Genomic DNA, 25319 nt, shown 5'->3' with positions numbered 1-25319 from the left:
GTGCAGCAACGAAGACCCAACGCAGCCAAAAATTTAAAAAAAAAAAAAAAAAAATTTTATGTTGGTAACATGCAACCATCGCCCCTGCCCCCACCCCCAAACAGAGTTGCAAGTTCATATTGTTGCTAAATTTAAGATTGAGTTTAATTAGGAAAATTTTCAAGTTGAACGTTAACTGACAATGATAATTAAAATCTTATAGTTCTTTACAGTTTATAAAAAGCATTCATATGCTTGCTCATTTAATTTTTGCAACATAGAGAGGAAGTTGAGGCAGGTTTTACTCTCTCTACTTTATGGCTGGAGAGGTCAAGTCTCAGGAAAGTTAAGGATCTTGTCCCAAGTCATAAAGCTGGCACATGAGGAATGTAAGTCTTCTGATCCCAGCCCCATGCTCTTCTTTAACTGCTAACTGATTAGTCTGGTAAGGACTGTTAAAAACTAATAAATAAAAAAAAAAAAAAACTAATGAATTATGTATATGTGCCTTGAATCATATGGTTTCTTATTAAAGTTTTAAATTTTGTGAGGGTTCTTTAAAAGAAAATCTCAGCGGGTAGGCAAGCTCAAGCTTCCTATGGCTTCAGCTCCCTCTGTCCCATATTTGTCAGGTTTGTTGGCTCAAGCAACTGTTTTTCCTCATCCCAATATTGAATGAGATCTAGAAATATTCTCTTTCCTCTTAGTGGAGTCCAGCCCAGCTGTGACAACATTGGACCCTTTCAAAATTGGCTCACCCTAGTAAACTGAGAAAACAGTTGTAAAAACACATACATGGATTAGTTTATGGAACACAGATTTTTAAATTCTAACTTAACTACAGTCTGGCCAATAGCTGCATTAGCTTTCAGGACAGACACCCAACTCCAGTTCCTAGGCCTTGCTTTCATCCTGTCTGGGGTGCTGGAGAGGATGTGATGCCAAGGTACTCAAACACATAAGCTAGGGTGGATTTCAGGTCTGACAAAATAGTCAATCCTCCCTAGTATTATTCTTCAAGTGTGAGCTGTGTCTGAGTCTGTCCTGCTCCACCTCTGTTCTATAGTCACTTTTGGCTCTTTTGGCCCATTTGATTCCAAGAATTATGTTATTTATCATATGATAGAAAAGCACTAGGGGCTTCCCTGGTGGCGCAGTGGTTGAGAGTCTGCCTGCCAATGCAGGGGACACGGATTCAAGCCCTGGTCTGGGAAGATCCCACATGCCACGGAGCAACTAGGCCCGTGAGCCACAACTACTGAGTCTGCGCGTCTGGAGCCTGTGCTCCGCCACAAGAGAGGCCACGACAGTGAGAGGCCCGCGCACCGCGATGAAGAGTGGCCCCCGCTCGCCGCAACTAGAGGAAGCCCTCACATAGAAAACGAAGACCCAACACGGCCAAAAATAAAAATAAATAAAATAAATTAAATAAATAAATAAATAAATAAATTTTAAAAAAAAGAAAAGAAAAGCACTAGACTGGGAGGAAGGGGCCAAGGGATAAGACGAGGTCCCCATGTGTGACACTGGCAAGTCACTTTGCCTTTCTGGGTCTCAGTTTCCACATCTGAGAAGTATGTGGGTTAAACTGGATATCTGTCGTATTTTCCCCAACCTTTGTCCTGGAAGTCTCTCTCAGTAATCACAGATTTCCAATGGTCAGGCTGAGGTGGTGAGGAAAACGGCATGTTTAAATGTGCGTATGGGAGAGGGTCAAGTTGCACCTGGGACCCAGAAATGTAGAGACCCTGCTTCTCTAAAGACTTAGGGAGCTGAATACAAACTCACTTGGGGTCCAGAGATGCAAATAACAGAGACAAGCAAGATAATGACCCCTAAGAGTTTAGACCTAGAGAAGATGCAAAACTACCGCAAGGATTGACAGATGGTGCCCAGATAGGACTCTTTGCTGCTGGGATGTAAACTTCACAAGGGCAGGGGTTTTCGTTCTGTTTAATGATGGATCTCATACCTAGGCACTCAATATATGCTATTGAATGACAAATGAATACTTTAAACTTGTGATAAGCTAAATAAGCAATGTGAGAATATCTAATTTATCTAACCGCATTCACCCCAAAATGTCCCCTGTGCCCTAGGGCCGATCTCTGGATAATTCTGAATCACTAGCTAAGCTACTATTCATGTAGCCACTAATTGGCTTGGCCTTTCCTCCTTCTACTTGCACTTTCTCTGGTGTGACCCTTGCCTGTGGAATGGTTGGTCTGACATTTATGGCTCTGCCCATCATCAGTTAATAAATTTCCCCAGAATAATCATACTGTATCAATTCAGTCATTAAGCTGAAATGGTTAGCAAGATCACACAATCCTCCAGACTTTGATTGTGGAGAACTAAGGGTATGGTAACGTGTGGGTGGATATGTAAATAAGTAAATATTAAACTGAGACCAAGAGGAGAAAAAGAGGAGAGAGCTGCCCTGTCTTTGCACGTGCCTCTCTCTGATAATCATGGGTGTGCTCAGAGCAGTTGAAAAATTCTCTGCTTGGCTTGTGTTCCACTCTGAAAACAGATATAACTTTTTGTAAAACAATTTCATTAACATCATTGCGCATATAATAATGGCAGTCAGGGTTTTTTGAACACAAGAAAAGCCTGACACAAATAGGGAACAATCCAAATAGGGTAACAGGGCTAGGAAAAACCTGGCAGCTCTTGCAAAACCTGCATGGAGCCAGGGCCAAAGCTCTGAACTGCTGTCCAACCACACCTCCTCTGAGGCAGGGCTGTTTCTGGTTCACACTCTTCTTCCTCAGGCAGGTTCAGGCTGTTCTCTTTGGTTTATCTCCTCTCTATAATTCAGTTCCACAACCTGATGATTTTGCTCTTCTGCTTAGTTCCTGTTAATAGTTGCTTTTTTCTTTTCTACCAACCTCTGTTCCATCTGAGTCTGCATCTTCTTATGAAAGATTTCCTCTTGGGTGTGTTGGCCAAGGCACTGAACTCATTGGTTAGCCCCGTGTGTTCCTCCCAAGAGGCACGTGGGTTTACCTAGTTTGAGTTATACATGATCCTTGCCCTCTAAGCAATTTACAACCAAGTAAACAGATAAAGCAGGTGAATATTGGATAAGGTGTAAAGAAGTAAATCAATTAACTACGACAATATAAATTACAAGGAATACATTCAAAATGCATAATTTACAAGAAAATAGGGTTAGTTGCTTTTAGTAGAGAGAGTAAAAAAGTCTGGCAGATAGGATGGATTTGTGATCTGTTCATTCCCTCATCCAGTAATAACTAAGTAAATATGCTATGTTGGACACGGTAACAGAAAGAAGATGGGTAAGACATGATTCCTACTCTCAAAGGTTATAATCTGTAGAAGAGACATGATGTGTGCATATGCCTATCTAAAATACAAGGGGGAAAGTATTCAGTGTTTCGAGAGGTACACCAACAAGGCTTAGGCAAGGGAGCAATACTTTTTGGCTGGGTAGGAGGTGCGGGTATTTGAGGTGGGCTTGAAGCATAGGTGGGATTTCATATTTTCAATGTTTCACCAGGTCACTGATGCCTCAAGGAAAAAATAAGTCACGGTAACTGAAAAAAACAGTATTTTTCTGGCTTTGGTCCAAATCTACTATAGTGGCGTGCTAAACCTTACCCAATCTGCCTGCCCCAGTATTCTTTTGGCACTTGCCAGTTCTTAACCATTTGAGAATCATATCCTCTTTTCAGCATCTGAGAAACTTATAGAACCTATTTCCAGAGAAATAAACATATATACCCAGTTAGTTGCATGCAGTTTTCAAGAGTTCATGGACCCTTGCAGCCTCTTCTTGGACTCCCAGGAGTCCATGGTCTCCAGTTTAAGAATTCCTGATGCAGACAGTCCCTGAAGTGTGGAAGCCATTGGCGTTCAGAGCTACACAGCAGGGTCCTGCTGGCAATGCGTCGGGAGCTGTCACATATGGAAGCCACGCTGTATTCTCTGGGGTCCTCAGTGCTCCTGGTGCAGGCTGACCTGTGTAACTCTGAGGGCCAATTTTGGTTCCAAAGCAGTGCTCCTTGCTAGTGTGCACCCATGTGTACACACACATGCACACACACACACACACACACACACACACTATCAGAATGGGGAATGCATTTGTGCAGGGTGACATATTTTTAGAAGTTTCCCTGGTGATTCTGATACCTGTGATGTGTCCCTCCACGCTCACTGCCTTAGGATGCTATTACCTGTGAGCCTCCTCCATCCCTTGTGCTGAGAAACTCCTGCCTGGCAAGTGCATCAGACATGCCTAGACAAATCTGAATCCTGGCTCTGAGCCCAGCTTAGGCTCAAGCTGGGGCATCCCTCCACTCCCCTTCCATGCTGACTTAATATTGCAGCGGGATGGCAAAATAAGGTCACCAACAAGGAAACTCTAGAAAGCAGGCAGTTTACAGTGTTAAAATATTTCTCTATCACAACTTCCTTGAGCAGGAGCTGGGCTGGAACCTTTTAGAATCAGGGATGTGACCTGGGGTTGTTGGCTGAATGTTGAGTTGTTCTGATCTGCAGCTTCAGAATTAGACTGGCTTCTGGGAGTAGTGAGTAGGCTGGGGTGAAAACCACATCCCCTTTCCTATTTTTAATACCACTGAACATCAGTGTGATATCTCCCTCAGGACCAAGGCTGGATTACCCGATGGGCAGAGTAAGCATGTGCTTCAGGCACCAGCAGCGCCCTCTCCCAGTTCCTACTCCCACTTTAATCAAAGCTACATGGGCTCTTGTCCCCATCAGGATCCCCTTCTCAACTGGAAAGGGCAAATCAAGCAGAACTCTACTCTGGGGGTATAACGGTACCTCTTCATTCTGGAGGGCAATCTGTATCTCTGAAGACTTGAGGACAAACACCTAGTTCATATACCCCAGTACTTCCCAGGAATTTCTACGTTTCTAACAGTGACTCACAAACACCCACTCTATCTGGGTATTGGGTCAGGCACTTCAGAAAGGAACCATTTATGGTGAGTTTGTGGTAGGGAGATATCCTGGGGAATGTGTGAGGAGGAGGCCTTCCTGAGACCCCTTGATTCACAACACAAAAGCAACTATGTCTACTGTCTTGTGAACCAGGCCTTCTTCTTGCCTTATGTTTTTCTTTTCTATTTGTTTTTTCTTGGCTGAAATTTAATGTAAAACTTTTGCTGTCTTAAATGTTTTCATTAAAAAAAAAAAGGGGAGGGGGAGAAGAAGGCTTTTAAATCTTTCTGGTTCTTTCTAATAATTTTCAGTTCTGACATTTGCCTTGAAATTGCCATGACTTTAGGCAAGAGGAAGGGGAAGCAGGAAGAGAACTCCTGGCCTCCCTGAGCCTGACTTCGGAGCCCAGGCTCTCCTCCGTGTGCAGAAGGAGCCAGGAGCCCCAGGGAAGGACTTGAAGGCAGGGGTGCTCACAAACAGTGGGCTGGGGAGCCTTGCTCTGCACAACACTAAAGCTTCTAAAACAGATGATTTTGAGGTTTGGGAGCTGATTTGTCTTAAGAGGTGGGCTTTTTTTTTTTTTTTTTTCTTTAAATTTTAACTGAGAGTTACTACTATCTTTGGAATTTATTTCCTTGGAGGTTGGTGGCAGCCTGAATTTGGCAGTGTTCAGGGCAGTGTGCTTTTTTTTAAAAATATTTACTTATTTATTTATTTTTGGCTGTGTTGGGTCTTCGTTTCTGTGCGAGGGCTTTCTCTAGTTGCGGCAAGCGGGGGGCCACTCTTCATCGCGGTGCGCGGGCCTCTCACTATCGCAGCCTTTCTTGCCGCGGAGCACAGGCTCCAGACGCGCAGGCTCAGCAGTTGTGGCTCACGGGCCTAGTTGCTCCGCGGCATGTGGGATCTTCCCAGACCAGGGCTCGAACCCGTGTCCCCTGCATTGGCAGGCAGATTCTCAACCACTGCGCCACCAGGGAAGCCCCAGGCCAGTGTGCTTTTCAACTTGCTTTCATTTCTTTTTTGTTTCTTTTTTTCCTCTCCTAAAGCTTGGGGTTGTGAGGACTCAGGGCATTGCTTCATTAGGAAAGGGAACATGTCAACCTGTGCTGAAACTGCTGTGCTACAGAATGCCTAGACTTGCATGATGTGCCCTGAATAGGGACAGGCAGGATTCAGGACTGAGCTCAATATTAAAAACAAACCAAAACCAAACCCAAAACCAAAAACAGCTATCAAAGGCAGAAAACAAATGAGAACATTTCACACCTCTGAATTTCAAAATTAAAAGACAAGTTTAATGTCATTTGAAAGTGCACCTTCAGGACTTCCCTGGTGGTCCAGTGGTTAGGACTCTGCGCTTCCACTGCAGGGGACACGGGTTCGATCCCTGGTCGGGGAGCTAAGATCCTGCATGCTGCATGGTGTGGCCCCCGCCCCCCAAAAAGTGCACTTTAAAATCAAGAAGAAAATGGCAAATACCTCGATAAAGGGTATAATAATATAATAATGCACAGTATAAGAAATATAAATGGTACTAACTGTATAAAAATGCTCACCCTTCCTAGTAATCAAAGAATTTCAACTTAAACAAAAAGCCATGTTTTTGATTATCAAGTTGGCAAAGATTAAAAATAAAAATAGAAACTGAGTTGGTGAGTATGTAAGAAATGGGTACTTACTTTTATAAGTAGCTAGTGAGTGTATAAATTGGAGGGCAATTTGGCAGTGCATATCAGAAACCTTAAAATTGTGTGTACCCTTTGATACAGCAAGTCCAATTAAAGGAATTTAACTTTAGGGAACTCCCTGGCAGTCCAGTGATTAGGACTCCGTGCTTCTACGAGTTAGATCCCTGGTCGGGGAACTAAGATCCCACAAGTTGCATGGTGCAGCCAAAAAAGAAAAGGAATTTAACTTTAAGGAATTATCATGGATCTGTGTAACTATTTAGATAAAGGACGTTAAATAATATACCTATACTATGAAATACGCAGGTATTAAAAATGATGTCATAGGTATTTAATTATATAAAAGGATATTCATAATACATCAAATTTTAAAAGTTAATTAAAATTAGCATATAACGGGACTTCCCTGACGGCGCAGTGGTTAAGAATCCGCCTGCCAATGCAGGGGACACGGGTTCGAGCCCTGGTCTGGGAAGATCCACATGCCGCGGGGCAACTAAGCCCGTGTGCCACAACTACTGAGGCTGCGCGTCTGGAGCCTGTGCTCCGCAACAAGAGAGGCCGCGATAGTGAGAGGCCCGCGCACTGCAATGAAGAGTGGCCCCCGCTTGCCACAGCTGGAGAAAGCCCTCGCACAGAAACGAAGACCCAACACAGCCATAAATAAATAATTTTTAAAAATTAGCATATAACAGTATAATCCAATTTTTACAAAAGAAAATCTGATGGATAGAGAAGAAGACTAAAAGGATATAAAAGAAAGTTAACAGTTATAACCAGTGGTTTTTCTAGGGTAGTGGAATTGCAGTTAATTTTTCTTCGTTTTCATCATCTCTGTTTTATAAATTTTCTACAGAGAATATATTTTCTTTTCATAAATAGAAAAATAAACCTTCATAGCATTATTTATTTAGCCAAATGGTGGTATATTTTTATCCCCTGAGGATGGTGCCAGTGGAAGAAGCCTTATGGCTTCAAAGGTAACTTGGGCAATGAGCTCTATCATTTTCAAATTTTATATAAGAATTTTTTGAATTTGAAGCAATTTGATTTTGCTCTTTGTGGAATACTAATGTGAGAACTCTCTCTAGAATTAAAAATTCACTCTGACTCTTAGACAAGTGATTTAATCCCCTTTTAAAATTAAAATGATGTTCTGAGGAAATTAAAGTCCACAAGGACTAATGTAACCATGAAAATAAGCACTGACATTTGCAGAGTTTAAAAATAAATTAGGGCCCCAAAGCCCATTACACCAGTCTAAACATGAGAAAAACATCAGACAAACCCAAATTGAGAGCGGCATTCTACAAAATACAAATACTCCTCAAAAGAGTCAAGGTCGTGAGAAGCAAGGAAAGACTGAGAAACTGTCACAGGTAAGACAGGACAACTAAACACAATGTGGTATCCTGAGTTAGATCCAAGAACAGAAGAACATAAGTGGAAAAACAGGTGAAATCCAAATAAAGTCTGGAGTTTAGTTGGTAGTAACTCACCAATGCTGGTTTCTTAGTTTTGACGAGTGTACCAGGGTAATATAAGGTGTTAACATTGTAGGGTGACTAACCATCCTGGTTTGCCTGGGAGAGGGACTTCCTACATATGAAATATACACTACTCATCTTTTTATTATCTTGCTGTTTGTGTTTTCAGAGATATTTGTTTGCAAGTGGCCTTTTAATGTATTCACTTTTAATATACATTAAATAAACTTTAAAAAGTTTGTACTTCTTTCATTCCATTGCTTTATCCATGGATTTTACTTACTTTTGAAATATTCATTTCTAAGCCTTTGTTCATATGCTCTCATCGCCTCTCAAAAACGTTTCCATGATTGGTTGAACCCCTTTATGCACAGGTCCCTATACTGTTCTTATAGAGTCTTTCACTCCAGTATTCTACTAGATTTTTAAAAGTGAAGATTCTATTTACTTCTTTTCTTCGCATTTAAAAAAATCAAGGTAAAATTTACATACAGTAAAACATCATTTTCAGGCACAATTCTATGGATTTTGGACTATACTAGATTTTTTACAATTGTAATTCAAATATTCTCTTCTTGATTCTTAATAGATGTTTGAATTCATCAATCAAGATAAAGGTGACTTGAAATGCTTACGGACTATGTCTATACCAGTTATAATAAATAAAAACTTCATTAAATTATTGTTCATTTCCTAAATATTCCTTTTCTCCTGAGTACAAGATTCAGAATTATTAAGTTTAAATTTCATGGAGGACAAGACATTGGTAAATTCTGTAGGAAATCAATGACTGAAAGCATCAGAAAGTTATGATTTAATTTAAAAAGTCAGCATGAATTCACATCTTATCTGCCTCAGTTATGTGAAATAACCTCTGGGTCTAACAACAGATATCAGCTGAGGGAAGCCATGAACCAATTACTTGGGATAAAGCACCATGAAAAGAATACTATACAAACAACTAATCTGGAAGTTAGAGAAGTAAGGTGTAAGAATGAACTACTTAAGTAGATTAAACATTGACTTTGATATCAAAGTGTGGAATAGTTTGGAATGGATGGATTACAAAGCTCTAGGGATCAATATTAGGACCAATTTTATTCATTTTATATGTCAGTGACTTAGAAGAAGGAACATGCAGTAAGCTTGTTATACAAAACGAGAGGGAGGGACAGTCAATACAAAGAAGGAATGAAAAGACTTGAGTAGACTAGGAACAGAAGCAGATAAGTGGCTTATTCAATTCAAGGTGGAGGAAATATGAAGTAGAAAGATTATCTCACAGTAATATGAAATCACAATGTTCAAAATAGAGTGAAAGAATGAAAACTCATTAGGTGAGTAAATAAGCATGCTAGAAATAAAATAATTCAAATGCTATGAGTAAGAAAGGAATATTGACTATAGAATTTAAATATTAATATTCTAAGTAAAAACATTACATGTATTTTTAATGTAGTAGACTAAAAAAATAACTCACTGGAATATATATAATTAGAGAAAATAATTATGCTTTGGGAATTCCCTGGCGGTCCAGTGGTTAGGACTCCGAGCTTTCACTGCCAAGGACCCAGGTTCAGTCCCAGGTTGGGAAACTAAGATCCCACAAGACACGTGGTGCGGCCCAAAAAAAGAAAATAGTGACATTTGCTGTCAGGGATGAGAGAACACTTGTATTCTGGCTAGTCTGTCAGTAAGAGAAATATCTTATTAGGTGGTAGAGTCACCTAATTTATTATTTATTATGCTTTATAATTTACATATATATTGCACATATTTTATATATATCAAATGGTATATAATAAAAACATTTAAAGATTTCCTTACAAGTTTGTGATGATTTGTTCAGCTGGTGAATGCTAGTTTTGTGGCCCCTTTACAATCAGCAGGTCATATTACTAGCAGTTTCTCCATGAAAATAAGATGTCTGAGACTTTCATCGTAACAGAATCCAAATTCGTGGTGTATTGAAACCAATGAACAATTTAATAGATGTTTGTTGATTATCTTCTCTTTGCTCAACAAATAGAATTGTTTCCTGAACTGATATCAAACATGTCTCTTTTGATAAAGCATAAAAATCTAACATTTTCTTTTAATATTTGAAATTCAAATAACAATGTCATAGCTTTTTAAAAAAAAGTCCCAGTGGGACAAATGAAGAGTTATTTTCTTTTCAAATCATACTCCTCTCCTTCCTTGAGAATCACTGCTTACAAGTCACAGAAGAAGGGTGAGACATCATGCTGGGGCACAAAATATGTAGGATTGAAACAGTGGTGACAACGTGGTCATGAATTAAGCATAATAGTAAGGGTACATACTCTATGTGTCTTGGAAAATTAAAAGCAAGGGAATTACTAATTGCTGGAAGCAATGGCTTTATGGAAGAGGTTAAGACTTGAACTGAGACTTAAAAGCTTGTTAGAATTTGCAAGAGCACGGGGGAGAGGACAGGACAAACCTGGTGGTAGAGTGAGTAAACGTTCAGGGGTAGGAGTGACTACACACATAGGGCAGTGAGGGGTTTGTATGCGTGAGATCATGAGAATCACTAACATTTTTGAGGCAATGGAAGGTTAATTTGGTGGCAGATGCAGAAAAGAAGGACGCAGGAAAGTCTGGAGTACCATCTAGAGCTACAGAAGTCCAGACAGGGCAAAGCACCCTTTGATCTCTTTCAGAAGGAGCTGTCTAACCCTCAGTGATTTCTGAATTTGGAAGATACTCCTTTAGCAATGTATGTAGTGGACTTTAGGCTTTGTTATTTCTCTTCTGTTTTATCTGGATTTGTGTATGTTTATCTTTTGTCTCTTAAATGGATTATCTACTTCTTGGCAGTAGAGACCAAGCAGTATCTTATGGAATAGCGTTCAATAAATTTTGTGGTTTCAGAGGGTAGCTGAGAGAGATTCTGCAGGAAAACTTGTTAGCACCTCGTAACTGGCTGCCAGTGAGAGAAGAAAGAGAGAAATGTGTCAAAGGCAATTTCATGTATGGGCATCTGAGAAAACAAGAACCTTGCTGTCAGAGATAGGAATGTCACAAGGGAGAGGGGGAGCTGGTTCTGTAGAAGGTTATAGGTTTAGCTTTGAACATTCTGAGTTTGAGGTGGAAGTGAGACATTCCAGAGGACTTTACAGTGCTTGAGGTTATGGAACTGGAACTCAGGTGACAGGAGACAACTACAGAGATTTGGGATTGAATTTAGAGATGGCTGAAGTTGCAGGAATGGTCGAGCTTCCAGGGGATGAGCTTGTAAAGAAAAGCTCAGGGAATCAAAACCCGAGTCTGGAGTAATGTTTATCATTTAGGAGCTGGAAGGAGGGAAAGAAACCCTAAACCTGCACTGTCCAGTGTGGTAGTCACTAGCCACATGTGGCCATCTAAATTTAAATTAATTAAAATTAAATACAATTAAAAACTCAGTTCATGGGTCACAATAGCCACATTTCAAATGCTCACTAGCCACGTGTGATTAGTGGCTACTGTAGTGGACAGTGCAAACAAAATGTTTCCCTCATCATAGTTTTATTGGACAGCATTGCAAAGATATAGAGAAATACTCATTTGAGAGAAAACCAGAAAGCCGATGACCTTTCAAGGGAGAAGAAAGTTTAAGGATGAAATGTTTACAGTGTCAAATGCTGAAAAAGAATGAAAATCGGGGTAGGGACAATCCATGGATTTGGCAATAAGGAAGTCATTGGAGACCTTTAAGAGCAATTTCAGGTAGCACGGTAGGGACAGAAACTGACGTAGCATTGCATTAGGAAGGCAGTAGGTAGAGAGCAAGTTATTGAGACCTTGGACAAGGAAAGGAAAGAAAGAAGACAATAATTAGAGAAAACCACAGAGTCACATGGAGGGGTTTTAAAGATGGGAGACTTGTTCATGTTTGGAGAATGGACAGAGGCCTATGAAGATGTTAAGGGCTTTGTCTGGGAAAAACTCCTTGTTTCTCTTTTTACTGTCACAGTCATAATCCTCAGAACACTTCAGTTCTAGTCACCAAATGTGTGTGTTTTTTAAAAAAAAAAAATTTATTTATTTATTTATTTATTTATTGGCTGTGTCGGGTCTTAGTTGCAGCACGCAGGATCTTCATTGAGGCATGCGGGATCTTTTGTTGCAGTGCATGGGCTCTTCGTCGCAGCACTTGGGCTTCTCTCTAGTTGTGGCCTGTGGGTTTTTCTCTTCTCTAGTTATGGTGCACGGGCTCCAGGGCACGTGGGCTCTGTAGTTGTGGCGTGTGGGTTCCAGAGCACGTGGGCTCTGTACTTTGTGGCACACAGCCTCTCTAGCTGAGGTGCCCAAGCTCAGTAGTTGTGGCGCTCGGGCTTAGTTGTCCCGCGGCATGTGGGATCTTGGTTCCCTGACCAGGGATCGAACCCACATCCCCTGCATTGGAAGGCGGATTCTTTACCACTGGACCACCAGGGAAGTCCCCAGATGTGTGTTTTTAATCCCGCACCAACCAGTTCTCCAACATCAGCTGGATGTCCTACAATTCAGTTCTGACACTGTCTGGAATTAGGGTCAGATCTCACAGGTTAATGGCTCAGCCTCACAAGCCTGTCCCCACTTCAGACACCAGTTGCAAGTCTTAGATTGTTTCCAGTACTTCTGACCGACCAGCTATAAGTTGGGGTCCCTACAACATCATCCTTGGGTTTCATGATTTGCTTGAATGTCCCACAGAATTCAGGAAGACACATTTACCGTAAGGGATATAGATGAGCAGCCAGATGAAAGATACGTATGGTGAGGTTTGGGGAAGGGGTTAGGAGCTTCCATGCCCTCTCCTGGCATGCCACCTTCCTAGCATCTGGCAATCTGGAAGATCTCTGAACTCCATACTTTAGGGATTTTTATGGAGGCGTCATCACATAGGCACGACCGATTATTAACTCATTTTCCAGCCCCTCTCCAGAGGATAGCGGGTGGGGCTGAAAGTTCCAAGTTTCTAATCATGGCTTGGTCTTTACAGTGATTGGCCCCCATCCAGGAGCCCACTCAAAGTCAGCTCATTAGAACAAAAGATACTCCTATCATCCAGGAAATTCCAAGGGATTTAGGAGCTCTGTGTCAAGATCCAGGGTCAAAGACCAAATATTTGAACAAAAGATTCTCCTAGCGCTCCTATCACTTAGGAAATCATAAGAGTGATAGGAGCTCTGTGCCAGGAACGGGGCTGGGGGCGTGGGGAGGGCGCAGAGAGCAATACATATATTTTCTGTTATTTCACAGGCACCCAAATCCCTGCCCTGCATTTGCTTCTCTTTTTAGCTATGAGTTCAAGTTTACAATAGTCTGTAAACTTGGATATCTCATGAATATCCTGCTAGCACCTCCAACTCAACACATCTAAAATCAAACTCATGATTGTCCGTCCCATACCCATTCCATTTTTTATATTCTTTATTCCCAGCTCATCTTTCCAGTTACTAAAGCTGGAAAACTTAGTCATATGTGAATCATTCTCTCCCTCCCCTCCACTCCTTCAGTCAGTCAGCTGCCTGGGCATGCTTATTTTAATACCTCTGCCATAGACTCATGTATTAATTTATTCTTTTTGTTTGTTTGTTTAGAATAATGATTATGAAATATTTCAGGCAAAAAGGGTAGTAATAGAGAACAATATCATAATGCTAGTGTACTCAGCCTAGCTTAAGAAAAACTTGAAATATGAAATCCATTCAGATCCCATCCTTCTCTCCATACCAAGGGTAATCAACATTTAAAATTTAGTATTTATCATTCCCATGCAAGATTTATAGTTTTACTCCACATGTATCCATATATAGTATAGAATATAAGTCGGTATGTTTTTAAACTTTACATAAATGGTGGTATACTGTTTATCCTACTATAACTTTTTTTCAGTATTATTTTTGAGATTTATCCGTGATGAATCATCTTTCATTTATTTTAAATGTTATTTAATGAATATACCATAATTTATTAACCACTGTGCATTTTACTGTATATAATGTGTACACATATATACACACACATTTGTATATATAATAAATATATGTGTGTGTATAATTGCTTTTATTTTTTTACTTGACTCTAGAGTTGAAATGGAGTGATGACATGGTGCAACATTTCAGCCATTTTTTGGGTAATCGGAAGAATTCTATTCCTCAAGGCAGGTAAAAACTGTTTTCAATATTTTCTACAGTTCTATCCAATGTGCTCTCTGCCACTTCATTCTTTATTTTTTCCTCTTTCTCTTACCTCCTCTAACTAGGCCTTGGGCATTGTTGGCTCTTTTTGAGAACAGTTGGTAGATCTGCCTGGCTTATAGGATTAAAGGATAGAAAAATGGAATTCCCTGGCAGTCCAGTGGTTAGGACTCGGTGCCTCGGCCATGGCCCGGGGTTTGATCCCTGGTCAGGGAACTAAGATCCCACACGCCACACCGTGCGGCCAAAAACAAACAAACAAACAAAAAATTCCATTATAAGATAGAGATTTAATCATGAAATAAATTATGAATACACTTCATGTTGACGGTTATTGTTCATCATTGAGGGACACCACAATTTAATGGCATCAGGTTTATTTTTAAGTATTATTAAAGTATATATATACTTTTTTATAATAATCTTTTTTAAAAAAATAAATAAATTTATTTATTTATATATTTTTGGCTGCGTTGGGTCTTTGTTGCTGTGCACGGGCTTTCTCTGGTTGCAGCAAGCAGGGGCTACTCTTCGTTGTGTTGCGCGGGCTTCTCATTGCGGTGGCTTCTCTTGTCGTAGAGCATGGGCTCTAGGTATGCGGGCTTCAGTAGTTGCCGCATGTGGGCTCAGTAGCTGTGATTCGCGGGCTCTAGAGCACAGGCTCAGTAGTTGTGGCGCACGGGCTTAGTTGCTCCGCAGCACGTGGGATCTTCCCAGACCAGGGATCAAACCCGTGTCTCTTGCATTGGCAGGCGGATTCTTAACCACTGCACCACCAGGGAAGTCCCTAAAGTATATTTTTAAGTGTTAATATTTTTAAGTAAAGCTACCTCATAAGCTTGCTAACTTACAACCAAGAGAATTTCTAGCATTTTTATATTATTCTAAGAAAGATAATTCACAAGATACTTTCTAGCACTTTATATTCTTCTAAGACAGATTATTAACAAGGTAGAAATGCATAATCCATCTTTTCTTAGAAAATTGCAACAACTCAGAAATATGGCAGTGGACTAAGCTTCCTGGACTGACATGAAGATGACTTCAGAAGTGTTACGGATACTTAGAAAATTTAGAATACCCAGGGAAGTCAACAGCCTGAATGAAAAGAATGGGATTTCTTGAATTGTAAAAATATCAGTCCTTTTGTACCATGGTGGTATCATTGGTGTGGAGCTTGAATGAAAATGAGGGTCTAACTCACTTGGGAAAGTTGATCTTGAAAGAGGTGAACTATTATAAGGTCAAAGAAATTTTATCATACAGTATGTATTGGTTAATTGTAATTCTTTAATTCATCATTCATTTTCCCACAAGATAATTGTCTTGACAGTCTTTCTGCTTAGTATTAATTAAACATCCACAACGTGTTCAGTATTGGTTAGAGCATTCAATATATATGACCCCTAACACAAGGAGTTCACATTCTAAGACTTGCTTTAAAAATGATCTTCCTTATAAATATGTATGTTTGATCTACTTTATTGTGTTTCCTTTCTCTTTTCTCTTTTCTTTATTTTTTACATAACGGGTAAGTGAGTCTTTTCAGTTGATCATTTAAGAAGACTTGATATGCTGATTGGTGAGACTGACGCATGGGTTTGAAGCCTGACTCTGCCATTTAATTGAAAATGACACTGAGCAAGTCTCAAAACCTTGCTAGCCTCAGTTTCCTTATCTATACAATGATGAACCTATGATACTTACCTTTTAGGGCTGTGAGGATTAAAGATGCAAAGGAGTTGGCACATAGCAAAAGCTCAAAAAGCTCTCCTTTTTGGTAGATTAAGTAAAAATAAGACAGGAGACATGGCTTTTGAGGTATATTTTTGAGAAAGTAGGGAAGATATGAAATATGAAGGGGGTTAAGTACACCTAGTCAATGTCAACTAGAATGCTTCTGAAATATGATAGTGATTACATAAGTAGAACAAACTTGAAGATTTTGTTTTTAATTAATTAATTAATTAATTAATTAATTTATGGCTGTTTTGGGTCTTCGTTTCTCTGTGCGAGGGCTTTCTCTAGTTGTGGCAAGCGGGGGCCACTCTTCATCGCGGTGCGCGGGCCTCTCACTATCGCGGCCTCTCTTGTTGCGGAGCACAGGCTCCAGACGCGCAGGCTCAGTAATTGTGGCTCAGGGGCCCAGCTGCTCTGCGGCATGTGGGATCTTCCCAGACCAGGGCTCGAACTCGTGTCCCCTGCATTAGCAGGCAGATTCTCAACCACTGCGCCACCAGGGAAGCCCAAACTTGAAGATTTTTGAAATCCAGTGTACACAAGCTAAAGAGATTCAGAGGTGGGTAAAAGGAGGGTCACAATCATAGCAACAAATTTTATGTTAAATAGACATTGACTTAGGTGGAACTATACAAAATTGCCACCTTTTTAGACAAAAAATGGGTGAATATTGGCAATTTAATATTGTTCACTTAATAGATGTTCAGAAGGGAAGAAAGGCAGTAGGGGCTGTGAAGGAAAGGGCAGAGCCCTTTAGCTGTGGTGCAGTTAACCAGGGCTGTCGCTGTTTTTAATACAGAATGGTTAGGCTCCTGCAGATGTGAATCAAGTATTATTTAGTGCCCTCTTCTCTTTGTAGAGAAAAAGGGGATTGAAGATGCGTGAAGATGTCATGCCAGTGGGTTTATAGAAGTCTTTGAGGCCCTTTGACATTCATCACGGTTTCCAAAGGCTTTAACTTACAAAAACACAAATAAGATTTAAAAAAATAAGTGAGGAAATTGAGAAAAAAGGGAAAATAAAGTGACATTCAGATCTCCTGCTGTGATGTAAACAGTGACCAGCATAGAGCTTCCTCAAATCATCTTTGGAAAGGAGAAAGTATAAATAATATCCAGCACAGCACTTCCCTTCTTGATAAGCAACTGCAATTTCTGAGTTCCTGTGTAACGTAGCAGTAAGTGCCATTGAGAGGCCGTCTTCTACCGAAAAACAAATATCTTTTAATTAACACAAATTGTATTTCAAGATTTGACTACAGTACTGGAATAGCTAAGAAAAGATGTTCTTTCCAGAGACTACCTTCATTTCCAGTCTTCTTAAGATATTCCATGACAATAACTCTTTTCAGTGTGGTCTGAGCAGGTCCTCTGAATCTGATTATGTAGTAGTGATACTTTTGGTATATGTGTCTCTTAAAAGCATTGCATTAAAAGCAGAATAGTTAGCTCTGGTAGGTTATTATTTCTTCAGTTAGATTAGATGAAGTGTTTTTGCATCTTGTCAGAATGGTCTATGGACCAAAAATGTTTGAAAATGAATTTTCATTTCCACTTGTCAACTGGTATCAGTGAGGAAATGAACTGAATTTCTGTGGCCAAGTACTTTGCTTTCTATGGGTGGCTAGACTAAGACTTTGTGAAAGGGGCATGGAGGTAGTATGCTTAGACTCATAAAACACATCCCCACTCCTAGAAAAACACCTGAAAATGTCTGAAGTATCTCTTCTAGGGAAAGAGCTATTCTCTATCCACTACATCCATGTAAGTAGAAAGAGTGACAATACTGTGACTTCCCTCCCTCTCTCCCACTCCACTTGTTTTCACTTGTCCTCCCCTGAAGCCTCCCATCCCTATTTTTCTTCTTCAAAAACCAGCTTATCCTATAACACTTTAATTTTCCTTTAGAATTTAAGTGTAAAATGGTACAGGGTTTATACAATTTACTTTAAAAAGTGATTCTTCTACTTATGAGACAAAAGTTCTCACTGTTAGAAGACATCAACTTCATCCTTAGATTTAGAATTTCAAGTCTTGTTTTTGCATGTTTGTGGTTTTTAGGTCATTTCCCTGGAAATTCCATCTTTTGTACAATTAAGTGCCCATTAACCATGCAATGTTTCTGATCCTATGAGAAGATGAAAATATAAAAACTGAGATGCAAGCTCTGTCTCTCATAATTCTTAAATTCTTTTCAGTTAGCGCACACAAAATCTAGTTAAAGTGCTTGGGCTTTACAACTCCAGCCCCCAGCACAACTTTATTTACGAAACAAATATAATAATCACAGTTGGAACACTAATTCTTGGAGTCAGATTTCTAACAAAAAGCGTATGGTGGACAGCATTTCTACCTCTTGAGCTTAACCTCTCTCTTGGCAATTAGATCTAAAGGTAATAGGCAGAGATGTCTCTTAGTTGGCAAAACACACACGCACACATAAAACTTGAGTATTTCTCCCACCCAGGATGACATCAGGATGTCAAGGATGCCAAAGAGCTAAGGAGTGTTAACCTAATCCAGTAAGCGAAACGGGATTTTGAATTAAAGTATAACTAAAATGTTCCAAGAAAAAAAAATACTTCGCTGAGATTCACTATTTTTAAAATGCTGGCAATTATTGATGGGCTTTTTCAGATATTTCACTTGTTACCAAGTCGATTAAGAAGCAGGGAATAATTTATGTTTGTGCAACAAAATGCGTATGTGGCTGGAAAAAAAAATTTTTTTTTAAAGGATCCTGTCCTTTTGAATATACGCACTACGTATTAAATGAAATACATTTGTCTGCTTTGGTGCCACTGGCCAGAATAAAAGCTCTCCTATCTGTGAGGTGAATTGAGATTTCTTTTCTGTTTAAAATGCCTGCTTCCAGTATATGTAAAAGTGGGAGACTGGCTGGGAAACCAGGGGCTAAGGGGGATGGGAACGAGATGGCTCAGACTGAATCTAAGAGCTGAACGTGTGTGAGAGAAAATCCTCCTCCAGCCTCGGAGGGGGTGTCTCCCCCAATACCAGCTCCCTCCTCCCGGGCTCGCGGGGCGGGCCCGGTTTGCTCAGTAGCAGCAGCGGTCGCAGCAGCAGCCCCGGGGCTGAGCGGCGGCGGCCTCCTGGCAGCGCAGGGAAGCAGAGGCTCCGAGAGCGCCCTGGGGAGATCCGGCTGCCGCCGGGATGGAGGAAGCGTCGAGTGGAGCCGGATCCTCCGGGGACGGATTTCCTCCCCAGCTCAACCCCCCTACAGCTTGCTGGGGTCTGCTCCGAGCGCCTGTAAGGTGGAAGAGGCCTTCGCCTCGGCCTGGCAGCGGCAGCCGGCGAACTAGGCGGCCACAGCGGGGTAACAGGCGAGCCGTGGCCGCTCTCGGGAACCTTCGCCGCCACGACCGCTCATTGTCTCTCCCCTTCCACCCGGGGGGCAAACAGGAAGCGCGCCGCCTGGCCGAGTGACGAACGGGCATCCGGGCCAATGAGCACTGCCTACGAAGAGCCTGGTGGCGAATGAGCGCGGAGAAGAGGGGCGGAACTTCCGGGCGGGCTGTCACCCTCTTCCCCCCTTTTGGGCTGGAGGCTCCACCTTTTGTGTTTCCCGCACAGTCAATCAAAATAGGAAAAAAAATCCCCGGACCGCTCCGGCCGTGTCCGCCGCCGCTTCCCGCATCCTCTCCCGCCGCCGCCGCCTTCGCTCCTCACCATGTGTAAGGCGGCGGGGAGCCCCGCCTGAGGTGCCCTAAACACACTATGACCGGTACGTAAAGCCGAGAGAGAGCAACCCTTGCTGCTGCCGCCGCCGCCGCTACCGCCGACCACAGCCAGCCGGGGGCCCCCGCCGCCGGCTCCCGGCCCCCTGTGTGCGACCGAGTGTCTGTGAGAGGCAGAAAGCCGCACTCCCCTCCGCCTCCCTCCCCTCCCCGCCAGCTACCGTCCACCCCTCAAGCCCCAGCAACGCAGTGTCCCCGCCGGGCCCGGGCCGCCGGGATCGCATCCCCCTGTGTGCGGGCGCGGGCGGCGGGCGGGCGTGTGAGTGACTGACGGTGCGAGAGGAGCGAGCGCGAGTGAGAGCGAGCGGCGCGAAGGGAAAGGGGAGGAGAGGAGAGGAGAGGGGGCAGGGGCAGCGCGGGGAGGAGGAGGAGGAGGGAAAGAGGAGGAGGAGGGTTACAGGCAGCGGCGGGCGGGGGCAGCAGCAGGAGGGGAGGAGGGAGCCGCCGCCGCCGCCGCCGCCGCCGGGGGGGTGGGTGGGGGAGGGGAAGGGGACTCGGTCCGGGCTTTCGGAGTAATTTCGCCTCGGCCCGCGGGCCCCCTCCCTCTCCTCCACCCGCCTTCCTCCCCACCCCCACCCCCCCGCGCTGTGCCTGCAGCTCCCGAAAAGCCCGTGAAACAAGAGGAAATGGCTGCCTTGGACGTGGACAGCGGCGGCGGCGGCGGCCACGGCGAGTATCTGCAGCAGCAGCAGCACGGAAACGGCGCGGTGGCGGCGGCGGCGGCCCAGGTGAGGAGCGGCTTAGCCCCGGCCCGGCTCCCCCCCTCGCGCCGCTTTCTCCTCCCCTCGCCTCTCCCCTCCCTCCGCGCTTCTCTCCTCCCCTCCCCCCGCCCCGGGAGCTGCCCGCCCGAGGCGCCAACGCTCCGACCCCGCCCGCGCTCCCCCGCCCGCCGTCTTTTTGTGTGTGAGTGTGTGTGTGTGAGTGAGAGAGAGTGTGAGTGTGTGTGAGCGTGCGCCCTCCCGGGGGTGGGTTCCGGGCGGAAGGTGGAGGCCCGGCGCGCGGCCCGCCGCCCGCCTTCCCGCGGACGGTGGAGCCCGTGTGCGTGCGAGCCGGAGGGCGCGAGCCGGCGGCGAGGAGGAGGAGGAGGAGAGCGCGGGCTGGCGCTCGCCCGGGTGCAGCCTGCGAGGCCCGAGTCGCACTTCCTGTGCGAGCGCGGCCCGGCCCTAACCGCCGCCCCCTCCCCCTGTCTCCCTCTCTGAACCCGCCCATCGGGGGTAGGACACTCAGCCGTCACCGCTCGCTCTGCTGGCCGCTACCTGCAGCAAGATAGGGCCACCATCGCCGGGCGACGACGAGGAGGAGGCGGCCGCCGCAGCCGGGGCCCCCGCCGCCGCCGGAGTGGTAAGTCTCGCGCGCGGCCCGCCCCCGCCGAGGCCCTGCGCCCGCCATCCCGGGCCCGCGGCGCGCCCGCCATCCCGCCCGAAAGGCCTCCTCGGGGCCCGCGCCTTCCCGGAGAGGGACGCTCGCGCGGCCGGGGCGTCCTTTCCTGCTCTTTCGCATGCTTGTGCGGATTAGAAGCCAGACCAGGCTTTCTCTACATTGTCACTGTGGCACCTCCATCCAGATTCACTACAAAATGAAGTCTGAGAGGGTGGGGGTAGAGGACTCCAAAATGGATGTTAGAGCAATTCATATCAGTGCTGAAAACTCCTTCGCCGAGCACTACGGAAATTTCAGGCACAGCCTATCGGCCATAGATAGTATCAGCTACGGAGGCAGTGTCTTCAGTTTCTAGCATTTTTTGGACTCGGGGCTTTTCCTGCTGGAAGTTACTAGATCTTACTGATTTAAGTGTTAAATCGTTTTTTTAAAAAAAGGAACGAAGGTTTACCCTTTGAGTTACTCTTTTGTGTACAAGAATGAACACTTGAATACTTTTTGAGTGCTTTTTTGGTGGCCATTCTAAATTGTCGAATTTTAGTTTTTGCAGACTACTTAAATTTACAGTAATTTTTCGTAAATGGAGTTTAAGTGACCGTTGAAATCGGCGAAGTTACTTAGTACTTTGGGTTTTGAAATTGAATAGGTATACCAGTGTTAGAAACAGAAATACGTGTATGGAATTGTATCAATATTTACATGAATGCTAATGCATACCATACTTAGTTGAATTTGGTTGGCAAAGCTATATTTTCATTTTATTGTGATTGCCAGTCTGATAAGATGTGGTGGGATTCTCTTTATAGGGTTTTTAGTTTGTCGGGGGCAGGGGGAGGAGCTGGTCAGTGTTACAGGAGGGCTTCATACCAATTAGCTAGAAACTGTTTATAAGACTATTGTGAATTTTATATTCGTTTGAATCTTTGTTGTTGCATTGGTTTAGCATGTAGATGTGTTCACTTATTAAAATAATTGAAACTTCTCCCATCATTTTTGCGTGTTTTTTTTTTTAATGTGGATTATGGGAATCTGTTTGTGTCATGATATTTTGAATTGTCACTGTGGACAAAAAAGTTTGATATTTGGTATAGTCTGCAGGAAATTCTTAGTATTCCAAGGCATTAAAAGTGAAGCTAATGTTAAGCTATATTGTTAAATATTGTATTTGTAATTTTAGTGTTTGAAATTATACTGTAGAGGGATGTGAGTAGATTTAATGACTTAAAAGTATGACTTTAGGTTTTGTCCTTTTGTAAGCAGATTAAAATGTAAAGGCTTAAAATCATGTATGTGAGAGGCATTGTTACTTTTAAACAAATTTATGGACTGGTAAACCTCTTTAATGAACTATATCCCGTTAGGCCCACAGTGCCACAAAAAAAAAAAAAAAGTTTATCTTAAAAAAACCATTGCATGAGTAAAATTGCAAAGCAGCTTGCTTCTACTTATCTTTTTTAATCTTTCAAATAGAACAAAAAACTTTTTGTAACTGCAATTTACCAAGTTTAGATATCAGCTCAGTGATTGCCGGAGGAGAGAAGTGAAGGAGGAAGTTACAGGTAAAAAATACGTATATGTACATGAGTCTCACCCAAAGAATAGAATACTGTCTCCAACCTTACCCTTCTGTGGCCATATACTTGTAGGGAAGTTGTTTCCATGCCTCTTTAGCTCCTCTGAACTGCCAAATCTCTACTGACATCACATTTCCCGCCAGATGAACATGAACCAGAATCAGCCTGAGCATTTTTTCTTTGTATGTTTGGTACCTGTGCATAACATTTTTCACTGAGTAAAAATTAGTAAGACTGCTTGAGTATGTTTGCCTTAGCGAATGGGAAAATTATTTTTCCAGTTCAAAGATGAATTTTAGACATGGACATCTCAGAAAATGAAAGAATTTAAGTGATTTCATAGTAGTTTTCCCCACTTAAAAATGTGTTTGGATAATGTTACTTTATTCAAATTGCTGGGAATTATGAGAGGTTTAGGGAGAGATTTTTTGGAGCTGTGCTTTTTAAAAATTTTATTTTGGGTTTATTTCATATTTACACAAAAGTTGCAAAGATAGAACTGAGAGGTACCTTTTACCTTTCACCCAGCTTCCTCAAATGTTAATGTAACCATGGTACATTTGTCAAAACTAGGAGATTAATAATGATACAGTGTTATTAGCTAAACTATAGACTTTATTCTGATATCACCATTTTTTCACTAATGCCCATTTTCTGTTCCAGGATCCAGTTCAGGATACCACATTGCATATAGTATTGTTGTGTTTAAAACCAAGGGGAAATATACACATAAAATGCAACTTTATACTAGTTTAGTTTGGCATTTTAAGATTAAAAGGGCATTGAAAAGCCAATAGCTGTACTGCAGATTTGCTTTACATATTTTCAATTTAGAATTTGTTAGAGTATAATATGTGTTCATCCTGGATCCTGGCCAAGAGTGTTTGGTTACCCTCAGTACAGAGCTGAATAGGTCTAATCACAAAGCAGTCTCACCTGTAATGTCCCACAGCGTGGACTCTCAAAATTGGTTTGATGGCAAGACTCTTTTATACTTTTTTTTTTTTTTTTTTAATTAATTTATGGCTGTGTTGGGTCTTCGCTTCTGTGCAAGGGCCCTCTCCAGTTGTGGCAAGCAGGGGCCACTCCTCATCGCGGTGCGCGGGCCTCCCACCATTGCGGCCTCTCCCGTTGCGGAGCACAGGCTCCAGACGCGCAGGCTCAGCAATTGTGGCCCACGGGCCCAGCTGTTCCGCGGCATGTGGGATCCTCCCAGACCAGGGCCCGAACCCGTGTCCCCTGCATTGGCAGGCAGACTCTCAACCACTGCGCCACCAGGGAAGCCCTATACTTATTTTTAAAAGTTGTGTAGTTTTAGTAATAGATCAAGGTATAGAAAAAGTAGACCTTTATGAGATATTAACTTGTCCAATCTACATTTGTGTGAACCTGTGAATTACTAATTTGCTTATTTCGTTTAATAAATTGAACAAGTAAATATTATGAAAGGCATTGCCTGAATTTCAGTTTAACTTGTAAATTTAGTGTTCATTTATTACGTAAATGTTGGTGAACTATAAAGTGAATAATAGCTTATTTCAAAAAAAGGTTATTTTGGCTGTTATTCCAAATACGACTTACACTGTCATTGTAAGGAATTCATTAGGTAATTGTTTTTGTATCTGCAGTCTGTGTTCTTTACTGTTCCTTTGAAGATTTTAAGAAACTTTAGTACTTGCCTAAGAGTGGTTCTTAAGTTTGTTTTCACCTTAGCTTCACACTTGTTTCCAGTTATATTCTTTCCTTGCCCATTTCTGGCTTTCATAAAGCCATTAACTGAGAGGTTAATAATCCTTTCTAAATGTGATGTAATAAGTTGGTATGAAGTTTATTTTTTTCCTTTACACAGGTGTTATGGAGACGATATCCTTGGGTGTTGTGTGTGTGTGTGTGTGTGTGTGTCTCCCCATTTTATGCCTGGTTGTAGTGAATTTGCTATAGCAGTGTCCCAAGGCTACTCTTGGATGTGGTCTTTTTTATCTTGTGATTATGTGTTTGTATACAGAGGGAAGCTCGGATTACCTTCAATTACGACCTTTTACAGTAATGCCAGTGTCCATGTTAATTGGTTTTTTTGTTTGTCAACAAGAATATTAGAATTACTGAGAGAAACACCGGTGGGTTTTTCTTTTAATGTCTAGGCTTAATGAAGAGGGTTATCTTGAATCCAAACCAAATACTAATTCTTGCCTGGGTTATGTGTTTTTATGTCTCCCTCCCTTTGTAGTGTTTCCAGTAGCCTAACATCACACATTTTTTAAAGATTAATTAATTTATGGCTGCGTTGGGTGTTCGTTGCTCTGTGCGGGCTTTTCTCGAGTTGCGGTGAGCAGGGGCTACTGTTCGTTGTGGTGCGTGGGCTTCTCATTGCGGTGGCTTCTGTTGTTTTGGAGCGAGGGCTCTAAGCACGTGGGCTTCAGTAGTTGTGGCTCATGGGCTCTAGAGCGCAGGCTCAGTAGTTGTGGCGCACGAGCTTAGTTGCTCCATGTCATGTGGGATCTTCCCGGACCAGGGCTTGAACCTGTGTCCCCTGCATTGGCAGGCGGATTCTTAACCACTGCACCACTGGGGAAGCCCCATCACACATT

At 42.7% G+C, this 25319-nt stretch overlaps 1 protein-coding gene and 1 long non-coding RNA gene across 7 annotated transcripts in view; both read left to right on the top strand.

Moving 5' to 3' along the window:
* The window catches only part of LOC309662593, a 162844-nt gene that overhangs the window by 22673 nt on the left and 114852 nt on the right, over positions 1-25319 (top strand). Inside the window, exons 5-6 of one of the 3 annotated variants that reach the window (XR_014264781.1) lie at positions 14172-14250; positions 15264-16224. This is a non-coding gene — a long non-coding RNA (uncharacterized lncRNA). The other 2 variants (XR_014264780.1, XR_014264782.1) reach the window with 2 other exon arrangements.
* Positions 16567-25319, top strand: part of SP3 (Sp3 transcription factor) — a 68469-nt gene continuing 59716 nt past the window's right edge. Inside the window, exons 1-3 of one of the 4 annotated variants that reach the window (XM_082465373.1) lie at positions 16567-19764; positions 20375-20505; positions 20996-21118. In XM_082465373.1, coding sequence (XP_082321499.1) covers positions 19758-19764; positions 20375-20505; positions 20996-21118 — 261 coding nt within the window. In that variant the 5' untranslated portion in view covers positions 16567-19757. The remainder of the gene's footprint in view (positions 19765-20374; positions 20506-20995; positions 21119-25319) is intronic. The other 3 variants (XM_082465372.1, XM_082465371.1, XM_082465370.1) reach the window with 3 other exon arrangements.

This window comes from Balaenoptera physalus (genome assembly GCF_965194825.1).
Source record: "Balaenoptera physalus genome assembly, chromosome: 6".
Lineage (NCBI taxonomy): Eukaryota > Metazoa > Chordata > Mammalia > Artiodactyla > Balaenopteridae > Balaenoptera > Balaenoptera physalus.
This window is presented reverse-complemented; position numbering and strand designations above follow the sequence as displayed.